The 23574-nt window shown below is 36.6% G+C and overlaps 1 protein-coding gene across 9 annotated transcripts in view; it reads right to left on the bottom strand.

Moving 5' to 3' along the window:
* The window catches only part of ZFAT (zinc finger and AT-hook domain containing), a 151172-nt gene that overhangs the window by 52537 nt on the left and 75061 nt on the right, over window positions 1–23574 (bottom strand). For all 9 annotated transcript variants that reach the window (XM_074834475.1, XM_074834541.1, XM_074834856.1 and 6 more), the window contains 4 exons: window positions 15912–16085; window positions 5702–5852; window positions 3952–5420; window positions 2553–2785 (listed from right to left, as the gene is read on the bottom strand). In XM_074834475.1, coding sequence (XP_074690576.1) covers window positions 2553–2785; window positions 3952–5420; window positions 5702–5852; window positions 15912–16085 — 2027 coding nt within the window. The remainder of the gene's footprint in view (window positions 1–2552; window positions 2786–3951; window positions 5421–5701; window positions 5853–15911; window positions 16086–23574) is intronic.

Genomic DNA, 23574 nt, shown 5'->3' with positions numbered 1-23574 from the left:
CTCTATTTTGGAATAAGTGGTCCTGTTCAGTGAGGCATGCATTAAGTAAATATACTAAGCAGTGGGCACAAAGGTCAACATGAGAACTGTCAAGTTTAGTCACTGAGTAAATTCTAATACATGAATTTTTCAATCCATTTAAATACGCAAATATATTTGACGGTAAGCATCAGTAAGCATACTTCTGAAAGATTGCACTGTCACACTGTTTTTAATTATGAAACGCATTTTCTTGGTTCTATTTAGTATCTTGAAAATGATCCTCCTGGTGGGAGCTGTCGGACATTCATCACACTTGAAAAACAGGTACTTACGTAAGGATATAGGATAACTAATTTTAGGCTCTTTTTTCTTAAGTAGTCTCAGACATCATTTACACAGATTTTTGCCATCAGATAGACATCATAAACATAATAAATTCAAAAGTAGTCTAAAAGAAGGTCTATTATGTGAGCTTTCTGCACATTTTGTAACAAACTCAGATTCTGTTTAAAATATCTACAGAATTGGGGGACAAGAAGGAGAAAAATGTTCTGTTTGTGTCACCTGTTTTGTTTTGTTTTTTAAAGCTGTCCTGCAGTTACAGAAGACTAGTACTTAACAAGAGTAGGAGGTGAAGTGTTCTATTCCGTTACAAACACCTTTAAAGTAACTTCAGCTGTGGGAAATACTGGCCAAGAGCCTACATGGCTCACTGCAGAAGACGACCTGAACCACTAGGCACTGTATGTTATCAACTTTTTTAAGTAGCTACACAGAAATTGTCCACATCTGGGGAAAAATAAACATGAATCCTTAATTCAAGCATCACATTTCACTAGTAAAAGGAAGTGTAACAACAATACTTAGCACTTTTAAGTGAGTTGTGATGTTTCTTTCTCATGTCATTATGAGGAATCTGTGGTCATATGTGGTGCATTCTACCAAGGGTGCATAAGATTTATTTACAAGACAATGCCAGTGAAAACCATAATGTTGTGTAAAGAATGAAGAAAAGTCTTATCTGCGTGAATATTTCCTTGTTCTAAAAGACAGAAGAGTGAGTGTTGCAGTTAAACAACTGGTATTTTCTCCTCTGCTGGAATAAGAGTAAAAATAAATTCAGGGGAAGGGTAAAATAGCCTTTTGGAAGTATTTTACTGCACAAATTACTAAAAATGCAAATTGCAATGATGTAGTTCATGCCAATTTTCTGGCATTATCAGTCAGGAGAGTTTAATTACAAATAGCATGCTTGTCAAACACTTTATGAAATCCTAAACTGTACTTTATTTAATACCAGTACCTTCATATAAAATAGCATGAGGTAAAATGTTCTACCTAAGCATTACAGATGGCCTTCAAGAAAGAATCCAGTCAAAAGTGGACTAAATCCATTATGCTGGGAGAGCAAGCACTTGCCAAACACCCTTTTCCAGAGGTCAATTTGGAACGGGAAGGAACTTACCTGTGTTCATACACTGTGCGAGTGTATGCACATTATAACCTCTCTGGGTATACACAAGTCTAGAATGTCCCAGATCAACTATACCCTGCAAGTAGGCAAAGAAGTCCATGGTACTCACACCTTTTCTGACAATAGCTTAACCTATTTGGGCCATTAAGGCAAAACAATAAAACAAGAAAAAGCTAGGCAACACTGATGTAAAGAAAATAATTGTTTTTTCTTAATCTGCCAAGAAAAGCATGTAAATAATTTCACTTCTAAAAAAGCATTTTAATCAACAATGAAGAATAAAATCTCATTCCCTAGTTTTAAAATATTTCTTATTCTGAATACCATAATACATTTATTAAAATGTACTTTTGAAACAAATGCAAGCAAGGTTGATGTAGAAAATATTTTTCCTCAAAAGATTATTCATGTGATAATCTTGGATCAGAGCAAGATCACAAAGCAGTGCCTTACACAAAGAGGGCTTCCAGTCAGGCATGCAGCCCCTTGCATAGTATCAGAGAAAACATGTAAGAGGGCAAATTGAAGAAGCAGACCAGACCTGTTTTTAACATAGTGGCATTCAGAGCTGGAAGGCTTACTGAATAAGATAGGAGCCTTTGATACATGATCTCTTCATCTTTGTAACCACAACAGAAAATTCTAGATATTCAAAGAGAATGGCTGCAACTAGTTGGAGCTATTAAGAAAAAAACCCTATTTTCAACAACTTAAACTTCTTCTGTTTATAGTAATTAAGAGAGGAATATATTTTCATTTTACCAGAGTCATCTATTTATGAAGGAAGGGAATTCAGGTCCATGGAATGAAATAAAGTGACAATAGTACCAGATCTCATTTTACTCTCTCAGAACCCAAAGAACCTGACAATACTGGGGAAACCAACGGGAGAAAATGGATACAGACATACTCTACTGGAAACTAATATGAGAGGGACCAAATATCTAGTTGCTGCAACTCATGCAACTAGAAGAAGTATGCAGAGAGCGCTCAGGTAAGAACTCTTACCTATGTCTTCAAATATTGCCACATGATTGCAAACAGTATGATGATGACACTGAACTTAGACAAACACACCACTTTGTTTGTTACTTACCAGTTCTGTGTGAACTTTAAGATGTGCCTGGAGCTTGTATTTATCTGGTGTAGAGTAGTCGCAATGTTCTGTGGGACATTTCAGCAAAATATTACTGTGTTTCTGAATGACATGACGCTTAAGGCAGTTTTTGGTGATGGAAGAATAATTGCACTGGGAGCAGTAATATAAATGTTCTCGAGTATGCGTACGAACATGCATGTCATAATGCACTTGGTACCAAAACAACTTGCCTGAAAATGAAATTAGACATGAAGAAAGTAATTTTTAAACAATTGTTAGTGAAAATACCAATATATACCCAATTTTCTTTCAGGGCAGAACACACCATTTGAATCCTGCCCCTTTTGTCTTTAATGAAAACTTGTCCTAAAGACCCTTCTCTACTGAAAATATATTTACAAAAACCACTGTTGTCTAAGAAGATTGTGTCATATGTCCTGAAACAGCCTAACCAGGGCAACTTCAATACATATCAATGACCTTTTTGCTAATGAGAAAGTCCTTTAAACCAGTTCTCCTGTACAAAGAATCTGAATGCAACTGTACACTAGAAGAGATTGTCAAAATCTTTTTTGTTACTTCTTTTCATGTTACTCCTTCCTTAAAGCCTTTCTGACATAATGGCACCAAAAAGTGCATAGCAATTTATCTAATGTACAATCTTATGGTGTTTCAAAAACTTTTTTTTTTCCAAACTTTAATTCCTTTCCTTTCTCAAGAATGAAGACTATAAGATAAACCCCAAATTGTTTCCTTTACAGTTATAAAAACACAAAAAAATTTCAGTTAGAATAAATGGGAATGGTTTAATACTCCCACTTTCATAAATTTAAAAAAACAATTACAATCATAACAGTCTTGACCTGACACTATGTAATGAAAATTTTAATCTCAAAAAAACTGATTCAAAACATGTCACAAAAATATGCCAGTATATACATATCTAATGTACAGAATGTATACTATCATACATCCTCTCCTACTACATGAAAAAGACCCTGAATTTTATTATAAGCTGATAATGAAGTTTAAGCATTAAAGCATGGACTGACTAATTCTGATCACATGCCTAAATCTGCTGTGCCTGGCCCCAGTGACAGAAATAATCTACTTCTATCAGAGTTCACATGAACAGAAAATTGAGCTTAGCAAAGTATTGCTTTGCTATATTCTGCTAGTGTTTCTTTGAGGAGATTTGAGTAATTTCACACCATTTATAAAGCAAAAAGTAGATCTTGCTGGACTGAATGCATACTGAAATACAAAATTAATACTAACACAAAGATACACAAATATATCAAACACTATAACACTATAAACCAGAGGAGCAGAAAAAAGATGGCCCACTACATAACATTTAAAAAAAAACCCCAAACGTAATTCTACTGCTCCTTACCACAATATTCACATTCTAAGTCTCCATAAACCTTCCTTATCCTCTCACACAACTCTGTGTTCATTTGTCTCTTCTGCAAGCTATCCAAGATCTGCATGAAGGCAACAGCTCCACTCCCACCGTTGGATGTAACCGCATTGGAAGAGGCTGCCTGTGGACTGATGGCTGCATTAGCTTCTGGTGCTGGCAAAGGGTTTGTGGTTTCTGCCGAATTTTGAATTGGTGGATTGCTTGTTTCTGATTCACTATAAGGAACGGATTCATTTCTCTCTTCAGAGACTGAAAGGTTCTCAGTCACTACATTGTTCTGACTCGGATTTAAACTTTTGTCTTCAGACAGCAAAAGTTGCATTTCTTCACCCTGCTCATTTACAGAACTGCAGTGATTAACTTCCTCTTCATTTGCAGGAGAAACTTTTAACTCATCAGGACCAGAAGTACCATTTTTCAGCAGAAAGCAATCTGATGCTACACAGGATTGAATATTTGGGACTGCTATATCTGTTGTCTGACACAGCGTCTCTGTTACATTCTCCACCAGAGGATTTTCAAATTCTAAGGAAGGAACGGTATCAATTTTTAAGTCACCATTATGTTGACCATTATGGTTTACATCTGCAGCTGTTGATTCACCTTTAGAAGCAGATGGTTGTGGTATGTTAATAGCATCAGTACTCATGATAGTCAATTCATCTGCACTTTGCGCCAGCTGTTCACCAAGGGCTTCTGGCTGGATATCACCTCCTGGCTCAAGCAGGCAGAAACTCTGATTGATAGAACTGTTAAAAACGGAAGTCTCCTGCAAATCTGCATGCACATCTTTGATGTGAGCACGGAGTCTTACAGAACTGACAAATTTCTTCAGGCACACGGAACACACGTATACAAATGGGTGCTTTCGAACATGAAGCTCAAGGGCTTGGTATTTAGTGGCTCCATGACCACAGAGCTCACAAGCAAAGGGCCTTTCATCACCATGAACAAGCATGTGACGGTCTCGATCAAGTTCATTTTTGAATTTGCGTTCACAAATATGGCAGTCATAAAGAAGTTGTCTTTTGCCCTCTCGTGTCATCAAGCGAAGCTCATCAAAAACATCCTTCACCTTTTTATCTTGAAGGTCATGCGTTTCCTTGATATGCTTGATCAGATTTTTAACATCTGAGTATTTCTTTTTGCAGAAGCGACAATGCTGCTTAATCTTCTTATGAACTCTTTCAATATGGACTTTGAGATGGCCTTTGCTGAGACAAGTGAATGTACAATAATCGCAGCTAAACTTCTCCCCTGTATGTTTCCGCATGTGAACATTAAGGTTGGCTTTGATTGCACTGGCATAACTGCAGTATGAACACTTGTAAGGCTTTTCATTTGTATGAATCCTCAAATGTGCTTGGAGGGAGTGTTTAAATTTGAACACCTTGTTACAGTATTCACATGTAAAAATCTTCAGTTGAGTTGGACCCAACCTAGAAAAAACCCAAACTAGTTATCTTTACAATACTGAAGCTTGGTGACATAGTATGTCAAAATTTCCCTAGATATTCCTAATATACAGAAATGTTTACTTTACTTCATTTTAAAAAGGTATTCGCCACAGGCTTTTTAAATTCTACAACTTATGCACAGATTATTTTCAGCTATTCCTTTATTTAAAAAGCTCAGAAAATATTTCATTTTCATGAATATGGATAGGAAAGCATTTCATTCATATTTTGCACGAACACAAATATAAGTACTTCAAAACTACCTGCTTGATTTCATTGCCTGTTCATATGGGGTTTGCTGAATGGCATATTCTTGATATCCTCTTCGTTGTGATGGGTCTTGAACTGTTGCCTCTGGAGTTGTGGGTTCACTTTCTTGGGGAGCAGCCTCAACAGGAACAATTTTTGTGGCTCCTAAAAGCAAGAAGAAAAAATGGTCATTAAAAATGTCATATTAAAACATGCATTGTCTGTAATACACAAGTGTAAACAAAACTTTAAACTCTGTAATGATTAGTTCAACTATTTTAGTTTCTGTTGTTACATTCATGTGCATAAAATGATGGATACACTTCGAGAATACATCAGTTATTACACTTTACAGTTACACCACAGATCTCCTTAAATAACATGCCAGGACTGCTGGTTCTGAGGGTTATTCATGGAGCATGATAACTACTATTATGAGATTCTACATGCAAATATTTCCACCTTTAAATAACTGTAACTTTCCAAAATGAAAGTTTGATTTTTCTATTTCTGCCTCATATTACATCCTTTGAAAATTTCAGCCAAGCTGTTTAACCAGTTCCACAAATAAGGCCAGGGAAAAGACACTGTTTAGTCTACGTTTGAAAGTCTGCACATCTTTTCCTTAAACAGATCTTTTACTGCTTATATTTTGGGGCATGCTGCAATCCCCTCAGAATAAAAGAATATGTTCCATGTGCACTTCTTAATCTTCATCAGAGGCAGGAGTAAAGGGGCTCTACCGAATGCAACAGGATCAGATTCTTTAGCTTTAGTTAGTTGAGGCAAAAATAAACATATTTTGAGATGTCATTGAGATGAGATTATTTAGCTGAGTGTTCTTTATCTTCTGAACAGTGGTAGGAAAAACTTAATGCTGGGTACCCACAGTTAGCATTGAAGGTAATGAAATTCTATATAAATATTAATTTACACTAAAAAATACCCAAACAAAACCTCATGTATATCAAATCAAGCACCCATTATTGATTGATCTCCTCCTTTTAACTTATTTGTCTGTCTGTAACTCATCTACCCATGTGTTCAATGGGAATGCTATTATCTTCAACAGTTGAAATTATATATATTTGTATATTTATGGATTTATTCACATATATATATTACAATTATATATATATATTTGCAAAATCTTCATATTCTACTAACAAGTACTACAGAAAAATCTCTGAGAAAAAAATTACTTTCTGGTCTGGTAACACAAAATGAATAGTAAATGAGGGCCCATATACTGAAAAATAGAAAACAAGACATTGAATATGTATCAATAGATGAACACCCATCCATCCTAGGAAAAAAATATTACGGGACGTGTAATTAAAGCTTGTTCTATCATATACTGGGTACAGGGAAGCAAGAGAGGTTGCACATGAAAGTATCTTTGAGTTAAATAACAAAGTTAACAACTTCAGGTAAAACTGAAATTTGGTAAGGTTCACTTTATTTTCTTTTTCTTGGATATCACATTAGTGTCTGACCTCATTTCAATTCACCTGATTAGAAGCTGAAGGGAAAAAAAAGTACAGTAGACCTTTGTGACACAGGAAAGAACTACAATAAGAATCAAAGAAATCTGAGACATGAGATCCTAGAAAGAGCTCAGAAAGCAAAAGAGAGTCAACATACTCAACATATTTTTAACAGATTCTCACTGTTATTCATATAAAATGAAACACCTGAATAGAAGGAAGTTCAAAGAATGATGCATGAGCTATTCCTTTAATAAAAGGATGAAATTAATTCTTTTTCCAGTCAAAGAGCACATTCCTGAATGTATAATTTACAAAATATACGTAGTATTATTAACAGAAAATCTCTGAAACAACAATTATAAGAACAACAAAACTAAAGAACAGAGAGTACACAGTCCAAAGAAAACTAGCCACTTAGCAAATTACTAAATCTAGTTTCCCTACAAAAAACCTTTTAGCCTGCAGACCAGCAAAAGCATCAAGAAAAAGGCAGGTAGAGCATACGGGAAAAATCAGTAATAAGTGGGGGTTACCCAACAACATGTGTGAAAGACTTAGGGACATTAAGTTGAGGAAAGCAGTGCTGCAGACAAGACAGAGAGAAAGATGGAGATCTTCTGGGTCCTTCAGAGTGATTTAAAGTGGGAAATTGAGATATTTTGAACAGAGGTCATTTGGAAGTATGTAAGGCTATTGAAGCTTTTTGTATCAGATGGGACATCAGCCAACACTGTAAATAAACAGGCTGTAATAGCTCTGCTGCTCACTGACCTGGATGGATCTAAAAATGGCTTTTTTTGACTACTGTTTTTTTAATAATGCTTTCAGTTCTGTACTAGAGATTCTGCCAGTTGATCAGAACTATCTTCCAAATTTTCAACCTGAATGTTACCAGAACATTACCACTTCTATTCTTCCTGTCACCCCCTCTCCCAGAAATGCCAGGTTTTTCAGCACTATTGCATACCCCAAATTGCACTGTAGTAGCCCAGTGAGACAGGAGCTTGTCATTACAGTACAGGAGATGTGGTTCAACCAGTGGGTTCGGTACAAAGATCATAAAACAGACATTAGACACCAGACCAGTGTTCCCACAGTTCAATATTTTAAAAATAGAAGCTATTTCCCCTTTATTTAGAACAACCCAGTTAAAAGAAAATAGAACTGCTCTACATGTACGGATACGTCTTCCAGGCCTCCCCTTTCCTGAAAGTGACACAAAGCTCCTCATTAAATGCTCTGCACTGAACCTCCTCTGTACCCTTCCGTCTTTCAGGATGTTTAAGCATTTCTTGAAAAGATTGTTGAACTATTTAATAGACTTTTGTGTTCTCAGTATAAAATTTTAATCACCTAAATTAGGTGGACTAGATAAATTCTAACTCACCAGTATTTTACATACTTGGGAGTGGACAGAATGCTCCAGGTCATCCTAGCACTACAGTCTATATTCCCCATGCAGTTCACAGGCAAATAGCTCATAAGCACCTACAGAGGGAGATCCAGTTCTTCGAACATACTGACAGAGTACTTCCTCACAGCAGGCAATCATGTCCCCTCATGTTAGGAAGTTACCTCCTACCCTTAGAAGATAGGGAAGCATTAACAAACATTAGATGCCTCCATCCACTTCAGAAGCTGCCTAAGTCTGAGGTACTAATGAACCAGTAGCCATAAGCAATCACAGCTGTATCATAAACTAATCACTAAAGCATATGCCCAGAAAGTGAGAAACTTGGTTTCTAGGCTCCACCCAAGCTAGTAGGTAGTGAACCCACATGACCCACATCCCAAAAGAATGCCCTCAGTATTCATGTCTCTAAAAGCAGCCACAAGCTGGGGAAAAGTGTAAGAACAAGGCACACAGATACAAGGTCTGGTTTTCCATTAAAAATATCATATGCCAATAAGGAAGATAAAAGTTTTCCTGTTTCCCTGGATGATCATTTCAAGAAGTCAGAATATACAAATACCAGGGGGAAAAAAAAGAGGTTAACTGTACTTACTATTTCTTTCACAAAAATCCTTCCTCCAGCACTATTATCTATTTTAAATGCAGAATGGACTTCAGTTTACTAGACTTTATTTATGCCTTTTGCTTTCCTCTTTTCAGTCAGTATCATCTGTTCTAAGTAAATCTGCTTTAAGAGTAATAAGGTTTGAGTTCCTCATGACAGCAACTTCTACAGATAAGCATCACCCAGCGTGCCTTATCTCTGGCTCAAACTCAGTGATGGCCTCTAATCACTTACAGTCTGGCCCTTAGAAGAGTAGCTTGCCCTCCACTATAGAGCTCTCCAATACTTATCAACAGTCTAAAAGGTAATCACAATGGAAGGAATTATTAGGAATGGATCAGAAATAAAACAGGAGACATCATCAACCAAAGTAAAACCCAACTAAATTCCATGAAACCTCCTACAACTTCAAGTATGGACAACAAAAAGGATATAGAAGAACCAGGAAACAGTAACAAAGACAAATCAGAAGTATTTTGTTTGGAAAAGGGATACATATCTCAGAGACCTTCAGCTTGGAAGAGAGATAAGTGGAAGAGGAATGTCAGAAAAACCTCTAAAATTAGCAATACTGTGAAAAAAGTGTGAATAATCATTCTCTATCTCATAAACCACAAACAAAGAGCAGTTCAAAGAAATAAGCAGTCAGCAAGCTTAAAAAAATCCGAAAGAATGTACACTTTCACCCTGCGTGTAATTAAATTATGGAACAGTTATTGCACAACCTTACAGAGACTGAAAATATAAATGTATTCAAGAAGGGATTTAGACAAATTAATAGATATGTCTCAAATATGATGATCCAGATGCAACCACCAGCTGAATGGCTATGAGAATCCAGGAGGCTTTACATAATAAGTTTCTTATATCCCTCCTATAGAGATGCTGCAAGCTGCCTTTAGAGACAACTGGTCCGACTAGATGAACCTTTTAAAAAAATAAAGCACTGTAGCTTAAGTTTAGGTGTAAAAAAATCCTTCATAATGTAGGTACCCTGGTCTATACAGGTGAAGTAATTTGCTAAGGGTATGTAGCGAGTACTTGTTCCTTACAATCTCCTTCTGAAGGAATGTACTTTTTCAGCTTCTACAATATCCTATGGCATGTGCTCCAAATGCATATGATCCCTGGTAAAACAGATCTGACAGTGAAACCAACAGAAACTACCTCTACCCATAACATCCAACGTTCCCCATGCAAACCTACCCCTCACCCCCAAAATAAAGCTTAAAAAAAACCCCAAAGGAACCTTTTAAGAGGTTGGCTCACCATGAGGTTAAACACATTTTAACTCGAACAAAGAAACAGAAGCACAGACCTGAGTATGGTGGGATGAAGATTACTACCCCTTTCAGCAGAGCTGGGCATTAGATTGGCTGAGCTAAATCAATCTGTAACCCCATGGTAATATAGATACCTGCTCACATTCAGAGGGGTAAGCTTTAATTTTCCTAACCTCATTTAATTCCACATTTGCTTTAAATCAACATAAGGTTAGCTTCTTTTCTCTAGCCCTCCACTCAACTACATGTTCCTGATGCCTTAAAGTGCCAGCACAGAAGTTTACAAAGATGGTAAGAGAAGGGATCAGGCTAAAATCTGCACCATGTCAACCTTCTGCAAATATATAATCAGTTTTCTGGTGTGTTTTACCACACAACTGCATAAACAGGCACAGTGATCCAAAGGACAGGAATGTGGGGCGAGGGGCTGGGGCAGGAGGACAGCACTGCCACTGTGACAGCAGTCTACACGTACTGATGCAGCTACTTTAAAAAGGGGTAGTTAGTCCCAATTCTCCTTTTCCCTGACACTCATTTTGTCACCACTTTCCCTCTTCCCACTTTTGAAACTTGTGTGGCCCCAATGTGAGACATTTCAGTAAGCAAAACTGGTAGAAAAAAACTTCTCCGACAGAGGAAATGTGGATGTGTGTGTGTATGTGCATGTTTTCTGAATCAGTTTACCGCAGGCTGACACAAGCACTAGTGCCGGTGCAAGAAAGTGGAAGTGAACTGGGAAATAAGAGACAAGCAGGAAAGCTCCCTTGGCAACAGTCTGATATAAAATCCATTCAGATGTGTCATAAACCCACAACCATCGTTCTGTGAGCTACAAATACGAAGTCATCTTAAACAGAAAAGACTGTTATCAGTTTAACGGAAAAGACTGTCATCAGTTAAACTAAGTCAGTCCCAAAATAGTAAGCAAAATGACATTCTTCAACTTCTTACTGCTTCCCAAAAAGTCTCCATGGGAGAATGAACCAACTGTTTATAAATTACAGCACAGGGTATAGTAGCAAGAGAACATAGCTGGCCTTTTATAGATAGTGGTTCCTCAGTGGAAATCGGGGACAGAAAAACCTGAACAGTGTTGTATTAAGAATTTGTAGGAGAAAAAATCCAGCTCCTTTAGAAATCAAAAAATAATTAGCATCAAGAATTTAAATACTTTATACTATTTTTGTATATCTTGAGCTCTACCAAAAAAACCAAGAATTCTATCATTGACCATCTTCACAGAAACGAGTTCTTTAAAATTAATTACAGGACTCACATAAAACAACAATTTAAATGCTCAAAGTAGAATCTCTCCTGAATCAAACTACTTGACAATGAACAATAAATTGTTTTTAGAAGCCTGATAATATTACGGAATTTAAGCATGGGAAATAAAATACATAAAAACCCAAGAAGATTGAGAATTTGTCAGTGTTTACTCAGTGGTTCTTAAAAATAGACTATGAACAAAAGCATCTGCCATTCAAAACAGAGTATTTTTAGATGTGCATATAACTCCAGTTATTCACTCTCATTCTTAATTTCGATGCTTATGAAAAGCTGCACTATGTTTAATTTGATACCAGGCAAGTGTGTTCATGAACACAGCACTCCCTCTCTTCAAGGTCTTTGGCTCCCTTCAGTTATAGAATCATAGAACAGTCTGGATTGGAAGGGACCTTAAACATCATCTAGTCCCACCCCCCTGCCATGGGCAGGGACACCTTCCACTAGCCCAGGTTACTCAAAGCCCCGTCCAACCTGGCCTTGAACACTGCCAGGGAGGAGGCAGCCACAGCTGCTCTGCACAACCTGTGCCAGTGTCTCACCACCCTCACAGGGAAGAATTTCTTCCTTATATCTAATCTAAGTCTACAGTCTTCCAGTTTAAAACCGTTACCCCTCGTCCTATTCCTACACTCCCTGATGCAGAGTCCCTCCCCATCTTTCCTGTAGCCCACTTTAAGTACCAGAAGGCTGCTATAAGGTCTCCCCAGAGCCTTCTCTTCTCCAGGCTGAACATCCCCAACTCTCTCAGCCTGTCCTCACAGGGGAGGTGCTCCAGCCCCTGATCATCTTTGTGGCCTCCTCTGGACCCACCTGAGCAGGTCCATGTCCTTCTTATGTTGGGGGCCCCAGAGCTGGACACAGCACTGCAGGGGGGGTCTCAAGAGAGCAGAGTAGAGGGGGAGAATCCCCTTCCTCAACCTGGTGGCCACACTGCTCTTGATGCAGCCCAGGACATGGTTGGCTTTCTGGGCTACAAGTGCACATTGGCAGGTCATGTTGAGCTTCTTGTCAACCAACATCCCCAACTCCTTCTCTGCAGGACGGCTCTCAATCCACTCATCATCCAGCCTGTATTTGTGCTTGGGATTGCCTTGACCCATGTGCAGGACCTTGCACTTGGCCTTGTTGAACTTCCTGACATTCACACGGGCCCACCTCTCCAGCCTGTCAAGGTACTTCCAGGCATGCACAGAAAAACATTTACCACTTTTATTCAAACTGTATTTATTCTGTGGGTTAATGCAAGCTTTCAAATTTCTAAAGCTGTGAATCTATTACCTTTTATATGACTCCCAAGTAAACATTACAGAAAAAGAACATGACAAAAAAATCAATGTTTGTCTAACCGTCCTTTCTGGGAAGTTAAAAACTAACTGATCTATTTGTTCGAAGGGTTTTTGAAGAGATCAATTTAGTCATAATCTACCAAACACATGATGTAAAGCAGTGTCCCTGCTAAACAGTGTATAGCAAAATTACTGCAAACTGTTAATACTCCTTCATTTAAGAAGGGAGACACACAGTCTGAACATTTCCTCTATGCTGTGGATAAAATACAACTAATTCTTAAAGCCTTCTCTATTTTTCTAATTGACAGAATGCTTATCTGACATCTTCAATGGGATTTTACTGCACTGGACACAAAAAGGGGTATTTCCATGCAACTTTCAAGCTAGATAACAGATGGCTTCAGAATGCTAATGCTTGAAGAAAGATGACTAAGTTTTGATACTGCTTAAGCACTTTTAAACTTTATTTTCAACTTAACTTTACAGATGATCTAGCACACAGAAAGCAGAGGAGAAGGGAGAAATGTTTTATCTATTTATATTCTTCAACAGCAGTCTATAGCAATAACTCATCTCTTCAGCACATGATAAATCTCCAGAAAAATGGAATAAAAGACTATGAAAGATCTTTATAAAAACTCCAGATATTAAAGTATTACTCAGGAAGGGGAATAGCCTAGAGAATTGCTAGCAATATTAAAATATAGTCAGATCATGGAAATTAATGAAAAAATAGAAGGAAAAGCAATGAAAAAGAAATTAAAACATAATTGTATTAAATTAAATGTTTTTCTTTTCAATCTTCAAAGAGTTAAACAGTTATATAATATCTTCTAGAATTTCCAAACGCTGAAAAATAGTATAATTCATAACTGTCCTAACAGCAATGACTTTTTTATTATACGTGGTGTAGCTGGGAACTTGAACATAAGATTACTAATTGTCAACCCAATGAGAGGGCCTTCAAAAATAGCTGCGGATTCACATTTGACCGTAAATCCCTTCAGTTCATTACAGCCTTCTAAATGTAACACGTACTATGCAGAAACAGCTCCAAAGTTGAAGCTGTTTCAGTATTTTGAGTCACTCAAAAAGCGTATCTATAAAGAAAGCCCAAACTTTTTGTTGTCCAAATAAAAATTTTACTATGTAGCAATTAAACCACCAATCTCCTCTAGATTTTCATTTCCTCTCCCATATCATGTGCTTACTACATCTTCTTCCCTATCCATATTTGCTATCATTTTATTCACCTCTTTAGGCTAATTTCCTAAGAAAATGGGTCTTTCCCATTTCCCCAATGTCTAGCATGTCTTTCCTCCCCCCCTTGAAAATTCTTCTAGCCCTTGACAGAAATGTAAAGATCTCAAAGACAAAAATTCTTACAAGGTTCATGAAATTTAACACCTGGAGAGAGGAGACCCCAATTACAGCTCTTCCCAAAAGCCCTGAGGAAGGGAGGCTGTGTGTGTAAATCCATAAACTAACACCTATATGAACCCATTCACTAACACCTACATGAGCCCCTTAACCAGCCATCGCATGCTCCCTTTGCCCAGGCGAAGGAGTAAAGGATGGGAGGGGAGCCTCATGCGTGGCGGTGAGGGAATGGGCATCAGCAGAGGGGAGAAGCTACATACAGTGGGAAAAAGGCAAAACAGGTGGGAGATACAGTGGGAAAATGAGTGTTTAGCAACAGCTAGGAAAGAGCCCAGGGTTACATCACACGAGAGAAAGGGGCCTGCGGTTAGTGAAACGAAGCGGCGCAGACCTCAAACCACCATGAAGCCAGGTTCCCACATTGACAGTGCTCATCAGTCTTCTTTCACCCTCCCCTGTATTTACAATATTTGAAGACCAAATTTTAGCAGTCCAAAACCCTATGCAATGTTCCTCAAACAGTGAATGTGAAGGTGTTTTATATTTCCCTCCTGAACACACAGGATATTCACAGGTGAGCTCATCCAGCTTTCTCTACTATGGCAATTAGAAATGCATTTTAGCAAAGTCCAAGCATATCCTAAATCTCAACATCCAAAGAGATTAAAGAACAACACAGAAAATCCAGCTAGCTTCCAACCCACAACAATAAATAAATAAATACATTGCAGCTGTTCTGAGAGCTATAAGCAAAGCAAATATTTAGAAATGTTAGGAATAATGAAAAGGGGAACAATAAATCTACAAAGCTGAAAATAATGGATGAAACTATTAAAAAGGGATTCTGTCAGTCAGGTGAGTGAATGGTTTATATAAACAGGCAAATGTAAGGCTAGTTTTAAAACAAATAGTTTGAAATTATTCCAAAATCCTTTGATGAAAAGGCAGTATAGAAATTTATGGGTGAAGAATACTTTAATCATTATATAGGAACTTTATACTTGATTTTCAAATACATATACAGATCTTCTGTCAAACGATTTGCATGCATAAATATGAATTTGTATCTATACTAAGCTATTTGTGTTTTCATAAACAAATTTACATTTATCATAAATACACACACAAATCAAGAGCTATAATAAAGATATTACAGGGGAAAAATACTTTCCTGTTCTTTGGTCACTGTTTTTTTCATTTTGATCTTTAAAACTATTCACAGACTAAACATAACTGATGTTAATGGAGATAACCCAGGTCCAGCATTTGTCATACCTATGAAGAAATATGACGGTAGTTCTAAAATTATGTAGGTGCCGGATGCAAAGATTCTGTATCAAAATAATCAAATAATACTAAACATTTTTCATATAATAAATATCCTAAGCAGTTCAGTCTTAGATCAATGACTATTTTATACAGTGTCAGCATGGACAAAACCAAATCTGATTATATAATCAGTGATTCCAATTACCTGGAATGGCTTCATGGGCTGTCAAAACCACACTTATAATAGGATTTTTAGCTCCTGAAACCTGTTCAGTCTCCTTAGTTGATGGAGTTTTCTCTGTTTTCTGAACTCTGGGCCTCTTTGGAGTTTTCTCTCGCTCATCTTCCTTCCTGTCAAGGTCAACGTCACAATCATTACCTAAAGAGCAAACATCAAAAAGAATGTAACTATGTACAAAAGAAATGCAGGTAACAGTCACTAGCACTATAAGAAAGAATTAGGAGAAAATTAATGCTACTGTAGAAAGAAATACATGTTATCAAAACAAGATATGCTGCATGACCCCCTAAAGGGGAACTTTTTTCTTCTAGGTAATAAAACTAGTGTGATACAAATAGAGAAAACAAAGAAAAAATAAAAAATTTTTAAATGGAATCTCAGAAACATTTCTGTTTCTATATTATCTTGACATTATTGTGGATTTTTGTGAAAATTCTACAAACTTAGTAGAATTTCTTATGATTTCACCATTAATGAACAAATTATTTTTCTCCTATCCATATGTAATTGTTCTGATGACTTTAGGATTACTTCTCCTACTGGATTCATTATCCATCTTATTTAATGGAAAGTCTTCCAACAGCCCCTCTGAATTACACTTTTTTTCCCCACTGTTACTGTGAATCAACAGCCAGAAACATACTTTTCTTTTTCAGTGTTGATTCAAGAATAATTAAGGTTCAAAACAGTTCTTTGGTTCAACCTAACTCCTGACATGTAATTCTTCATTTTGAAGGCATGTACGTCTAAATCATTCCCTAGCTGTTGCTGTTCAGAATGTCTTCAGCCTTTTAAACTGCATAACTTTTGGACCTGTTAACTAGAAAGCAATGCAATAGTTGCAATCAAAACACTCATCTGAAATACGAATAAATAATAAGTAATCAGCTAAATTGTTCCTTGAAGCTATTTCTTCCTTAAAGCAAGTGAGGAATTCCTTATTGAAATTCTAAAAAAAATAATAAAAATTCTTACATATAAAGAATAAGTAGCATAAAGAATAAAACCAGACGGGTGCAAGTTTATACCAACAATTTTTTTTTATATTAGATGAAGCGGTAGAAAATGCAGTCTAGAGAAAATAAACTTGGCAAATTAAGGCATTATGCAAACGTTCCAGAGGTAATGACTAAGGAAAGCAAAAACTGATGGAAGAAAATTATAAATTAACGCAGTGAATTTATTTTTTTACCACTGAATCTAAAGCTGCTGACACAATATGCAGAATAAGTCATCCACTGTATATTCATAACATGCTGTAGCTGCTCTACTGAGATAGGGAAACAATATATAAATAAAAACCAGTAACATCAAAGCTGTGGTGTGTCTAAAGTTGTTTATGACATGCAAATAGCAAAAGCAGTGGAAAGATATGCTACATGGAAATTGCTGTGTTTTAATTTCAGTAATATTTTCTTAATATTCAACTGAGATTCAAACAAGTCTGTCTCCCATGGTCTTACCTTAATGGAACAAAGGGTTAAAGAGTGCTGGCTGTTCCTTAAAAAAATGAAAGAAACAAGCACAAACTGAAGTAGCATAGTTAGGACTGATCATGTAACTATCACCTGGATAAACTGCAAGCTCTTTACTAGATAGAAAACCAGGAGGATACAAGGTATGTAGGAATTAAGTTTAGATTTCTCTGAGGAAGAAATGTGTATATTGACACCAGTTGATGACTTGATGCCAATCTGTAAATCTGAAATTCATATTTACAATACCTAGAATGAGCAACAACCACATAGCAAACTGAATTCAAACACAGTTAGCAAAGCCATCTTTCTATGGAGTCACATTAGCAATGTTTTCGCTCTAACATCCAGTTTCTAGATTACAGAAAATTATGCTCTGCCTTGAAAGCCCTCTGCTTTTCAGTGCCTGCTAATGATTTCATTAGATAAATTCCTTGATATATGCTTCTTCTCAACTACCTTTTTCTCTGTAGATTTCTATGATTTTGGAAAATATTGCCGTTTTATAGGTATAAAGGGTCTCATTATGTCCCCATTTAAGTCCTTAATATAGCTGTAAATTATTGATTGATATTAAAACTACATATGTCTAACACTGACATTTCTCTGCAATACTTCAAAGGGATACTTGAGCATAAAGAAATATTCCCTTCGACCAGAAAGTGCTTGTGCAGTGTTTTCTTTTGGCGTGATGAAGGGGGGTGGAAGGAAACAAACATTTTTCCACATTTCCTTCATGAAACAGCCTCTGTTAATTTATTAACAACAATAAAAGGAATCATCACAAATTTCAGAGTAGGACCAGGCCAAGAACAGAAGAAAGTCTTCTCATAAAGAATCAGAATGCACAAAGAATGTAAGGTGCTTATTAAATTGTGTTTCCCTGAGGCTACTTCACATACTGTTAAATAACAAATATAAAAATTAATTGGGTTAATTACTCTGCTTTTGTTCAGTGGACAGTAGGAGTCAGTGATAGTATCAGGGGAAAGCAAAAAAAAAGATTTGATATACCTGTGGATCAAACTCTAAGTCATTTTTTGCATGTTTTAGCTAAAAGAAATTCAGAACTATAGACGAAAGGAAAGCTTGAGATCACATAATGAATTCCTAGTAGGCATATGAATAGAATCCAAGCACCCTACTCCTAAATCCTCCTTTCTGACCATTACAAAGTAAGAGTTAGTTTAATGAGGAAATAAAGTGGTTGAAACCAAACGACAAAACCATTTTACTGTCTTTTCATGCTCTTCCTATTAACCTGTAACTCTATTAACTTTTCAATATTGGAATTCTACTAAAAAACAGAAAAGGACAAACCACAGACTTGAGTTTGTTAGTGATCCACACTAATGAATAACTATTACCACAGTAACAAGCTAACAAATGTTTCATGTTGTTTTTCTTTTCTAATGTGCCTCTATCAGGCAGATCAATTTGCTAGGTCCTTCAGTTTGACCAAGGGTAAAAGCTGTGGAAAAGAACAGACATGTTACAATAAATATAATTGACTCCCTGCTTTCAAAACAGAACTCCAAAAATGCTATTTAAAAAAAAATTAAAATAACATACAGAATTGCAATATAAAAATATTTCTTTATTAAAATGATGCTATTTCATATGCATAGAAACCTTGTACATGGATGCTAAGTACTAAATGCTAAGACTATTGCCATGAGAAAATGTTTTTCTTAAGAAACCCAAAGCAGGTAAGTACTTCAAACAAAGGACTGAATCTCAATTTTCATCTCCTCAGTATGAGCTCAGAACATCCAACAGCTAACAGGAGGACTACATTCAGTATTTGCAAAGATCTGAGGAAGGTGTTGAGTGCCATGCAAATTCCATTAAAAAAACCCCCACATATATTGGCCAAAAACAGGCAAGCGAGAAAATTCAAGTGATTTGCTGATCATACATCTTCAACTAGTGCTGAATATTTGTATGAATATTTTCAATACTCACATGATACATGAAAAAAAAAAAATTGTCTCCTCTCTACAGAGTGGTCAAGTTCTGATACTTCAACATTAAAATTTATTCACTGATCTGATGCATGTTGACGGCAGTAGCCCCATTCTTCCCCTTTCTGAGAGGAACAAGCATCTTCCAGAAACGATTTCTTGATATCACGTGCAGCTGGGGCTGCACATTTTGCCAGTACTTTTTGTACAAATATAACTATTTCATAGTCTGTGTGTAACCTGGAAGAGATTTAAAAAAAAACCCCAAAACCAACACTCCCCATCAACTCACCAAACTAAAAAAACCCTTAACTCTCAATGACAGCTGCTTTCATCCTGAACTCTCTCTATACCATGAACTAGAAGGTGTGCTTTAGGAAAGGATTAAGAGGGAGACAAAAGCATGTTTTAATGAAAAACAAGAACTTCAGTTTTGACCACAAGGCTCAAACTGCCTTTCCATAATATGGGACCATCCCATCAGTAATTTAGTTGTGTTCCTGGAATAAATTACTTAAGTGTAACATTGTGGATTAGAGTATCAAAATAAGTGTTTTGTCTCTCACAACTAGGACAATTCAAGAATTATAAAGGAACACTCATAAGTGATTTTAAGACGATTTATGAGAAAATGGGAGTATATGCAACTTAGAATAGCTAAGAGAAGTTTCTCTAAGTGGTAAGGGTCTTTGCTTGCTCCTAAACAGATTTATTTAGACAAACTGCCTCACTTTGCATCTCCCTTGCTAAGCAGGCAACTTAACACTTTGTCAGCTGGCACTTCGATTCAACAGACGAATAAACTGACCTTCCCTATCTAGCGACAGGCATTTTAAATGCCTGCTTCTGTTTGTGCAAGAAATACAACACCGTGCCTGTGCCTTCTAACACGTTTAAGAAACGGCCGTGTCTGTGTTGATGAGTAAAGCTACTGTCAACTCTGAATGAATCACTGCTTTCAGAGTCCCATCGAACTACACTGTTCATCTGTCCCATGATTCTATTTGAGTCATTAATTGAAGGTATTGCTCTCTGCATTCATAATTGGACATACGACATTTTGCAGGCACAGCTACACATCCTTAATTGGCATGTTTTTAAACTACTCTTCATTCAAATTTCTATTTTTTTATCCCCTAAAAGATGGTGGTATTTCACAGTAGCAAGAGAGCAGGTTGAAAAACACAAGGAAACTGGCCATTCAAAATGAACACATGTAAGTGCTTCTCCTGCAGAGACTGATATACTACTCGCGGAAAGAATTCATTTAAATTAAAATCCAGCTGATAGTCAAGCCATTTTAAACTAAGGCCAGAAGTGTCATCTTTAAGAATTATGCAGGCTCCTAATTCAGTAGGAATGAATGGTTCACTCTAGAGAAGAGAATCTGTACGCTGCTATAATGTGTTTTCCACCCAAATCCCATTCTCCAGCCATCAAATGTCCTCTCTTCTACCTGACAGAGATTCAGGTATGCTGCAGTGCAAGAGAGAGATGGTGGTTAAAATAATTACCTGTTGTCTATCTCTCAAAACAAGTGAGCTTAGAGGCAGCTGTTGGGGAACTGATCCAATCCAGCAACAGCCAAAATCCCCAAACCCATCCCATCCCAGCAGCAGAGGCTGAAGCAGCTCCATTTTCTGGCTGGGAGCAGACACTGTGAAGACACGTGACTGTTCAGGAAGAATCTCAACTCTTCTAGTTTTGTCTTAAAACAAAAAGAATGGATGGCAGTACCATCAGCCAGCCAGATCCAAATCATTAGCCAAAACCATCAATTTGGTTTAACCAAATAAAACCAGATGTAGGTGTACACACAGCTCTACTTAAATCACAGCAAGTTTCTTAGACAAATAAGCCCTCTGTTAAAAAAATATATTTACTAAGAATGTACATGGGGGATTTATATGCACAATAGATATTTTTTAATTCTGTGCATAAAATTAATACTTTTTTCTTGCTGTTTTAGTGAATGGGCCCACAAGGTGAAGGCAATCATTATGCATCAAAGGATTAAATTAGATACACTGAGGATGTCAGTAACCAGGTAAATCTTGGTGACTCCTGAAAGAGTGAGAGAACTATCAATGAGACACTGATCTCTGAGAGGTCAATGTGGATCACTAATCACAGAAGCAAAGAACAGCAGAGCCCTATTACATCCACCAATTATTCCTCTAACCAATACATATTGCAATTTCAATAGAGTTTTATAGTGATTTACTAATTGTAATTTTAAATGTCCAATATGATAAGGATTTCAACACTTCCCTTGTGGATCTATAAAAGACAGCAAAACATTTTATTCCTTGGAAACCTTTCCTAAGGTTTCAACTTCAGCTCAAAACATGTATTATGCTTCTCTCAATAAACAATATCACACAGATCTTTTCAATATTTATATGTTTAGCGTATTTTAGCAATAGCTAAAACATTAGCGTGTTATCAACATTATTTTGGTCACAAATCTAAAACATTGCATCATATGAGCTGCTATGAAGAAAATTAACTCCACCCCAGCCAGACCCAGTGCAAAGTGAAAACATACTTGATTGTTAATCAATAATTCATTAATATATTAATAATTAATATTAATTACAGAAAAATCCCAGAAGCATTAGAAAAATAAACAAAAGTCATTTAAAGTTGGAAAGACAGACAAAAATGGGGAAAAAACCAACCCATAGGTATTAGGCAAAAGGTCAAAGACTAAGGGAGAAGAACTAGCAGTCAAAGTTCCTTATGATTTTTAGCCATCTACTCCAAACTACTGTGTCTGAAATGAGAGAAGAGATATTGTAACTCTGGAAGGTTTAAAGACCGACAATAAAATTCTCCATTTAGCTCTCAGAACTTCAGCAGTAATCTCACCAGATTAGAAGTTTCAGTAATCCTTTTCTCATATACACCAAAATAAGTGTGATTTCAATAAGTTTTTATCTCAGAGATAGTCTAGAAAATGTTGGCACCAAGCACATCTGCTCAAATAAGTGAAATCTTGGTTGAACATTATACACACACAAAAAAAAGGAGACACAAAATAAATTCCTGGTGTAATACTTGTGTACTATGTGCTGAGACAGATACAGTACTGTGTGTGATACATTCAGATTCAACACCATTTGATGACAGTGAAGTTAGAGAATGATCTCTCAATAATCAGTAACTGGTGACAGAATAACCTGGAATTAAACCAGATTAAGGCACCCACAAGCTACATTTCTAAATTGCCACTATAGACAGAGCTCTAGTTAACACAGTCAGTGGAGCCTACAAGCAATTCAGCTAACCCTATGCCACTCCACAGGCTCGCCTCAAGTACTGACTTGATCTTTGCAGAGTATAATTAAAGCTTAGAAAACCTAAACACATATATGCAGACAGATGCTAATGTGGAACAGACTCCCATCTACAGTGACAATAAATGCAAAGCAAAGCACATAAAGAAAAAAACTGTACTGATAAAACAATAGGCTCTAAATTGACTCTTACAACACAGGAAAGATGTGGCTGTCTTTCTAAATAGTTCCCTGAAAACATAAATTCAATACTCAGCAGTAGTCAGCAAATCAAACATAATCTGAGGAATCATCAAAAAAAAGAGTAGAACAGAAAAAAAAAATTATGCCATGGTATAAACCAGGGATGCTCTTGTGTCTTGAACACCACTTGTAGTTCTGGTCCTCAATTTCAGAACAGTTCCAGCAGAGTTGCTAAGACTGACCAGATGCATAAACAATTTCCATATAGTCTAGTTAGCCTGTTACTTAAGACTCAGACGGGACAAGAATATTCTAAATGCAAATATGAAGATTTCTAAATTATTAACCTCATGCAAGAGGTTATACAGAACTATTATTCCCCACTTCCCAGAGTTACAGAGTAAGATGGCACCCAATGAAATGAGCAGCATCGGGTTTAAGAAACAAGCAGAAGTACCACTATTTCACAGACTGTGTAATAATGCACTTAAACTCAGTAACACAGAACATACTGAAAACTGGAAAAACAGACAGCTTTGTAATCCACTTAGATAAATTAATGAGTTTTAACAGCTTTCAGGTGCCAATGATATGGGTGAAACCTCTAGTTCAGTGACTCTGTCAACAACTTTGACAACTAAAAATCTTGGGGCATTTGGGTATGTATTTTTCTTAATTTTTAAGTTACGAAAAGGTCCTCGTGAAA

This window comes from Strix aluco, chromosome 1 (genome assembly GCF_031877795.1).
Source record: "Strix aluco isolate bStrAlu1 chromosome 1, bStrAlu1.hap1, whole genome shotgun sequence".
NCBI lineage: Eukaryota > Metazoa > Chordata > Aves > Strigiformes > Strigidae > Strix > Strix aluco.
This window is presented reverse-complemented; position numbering and strand designations above follow the sequence as displayed.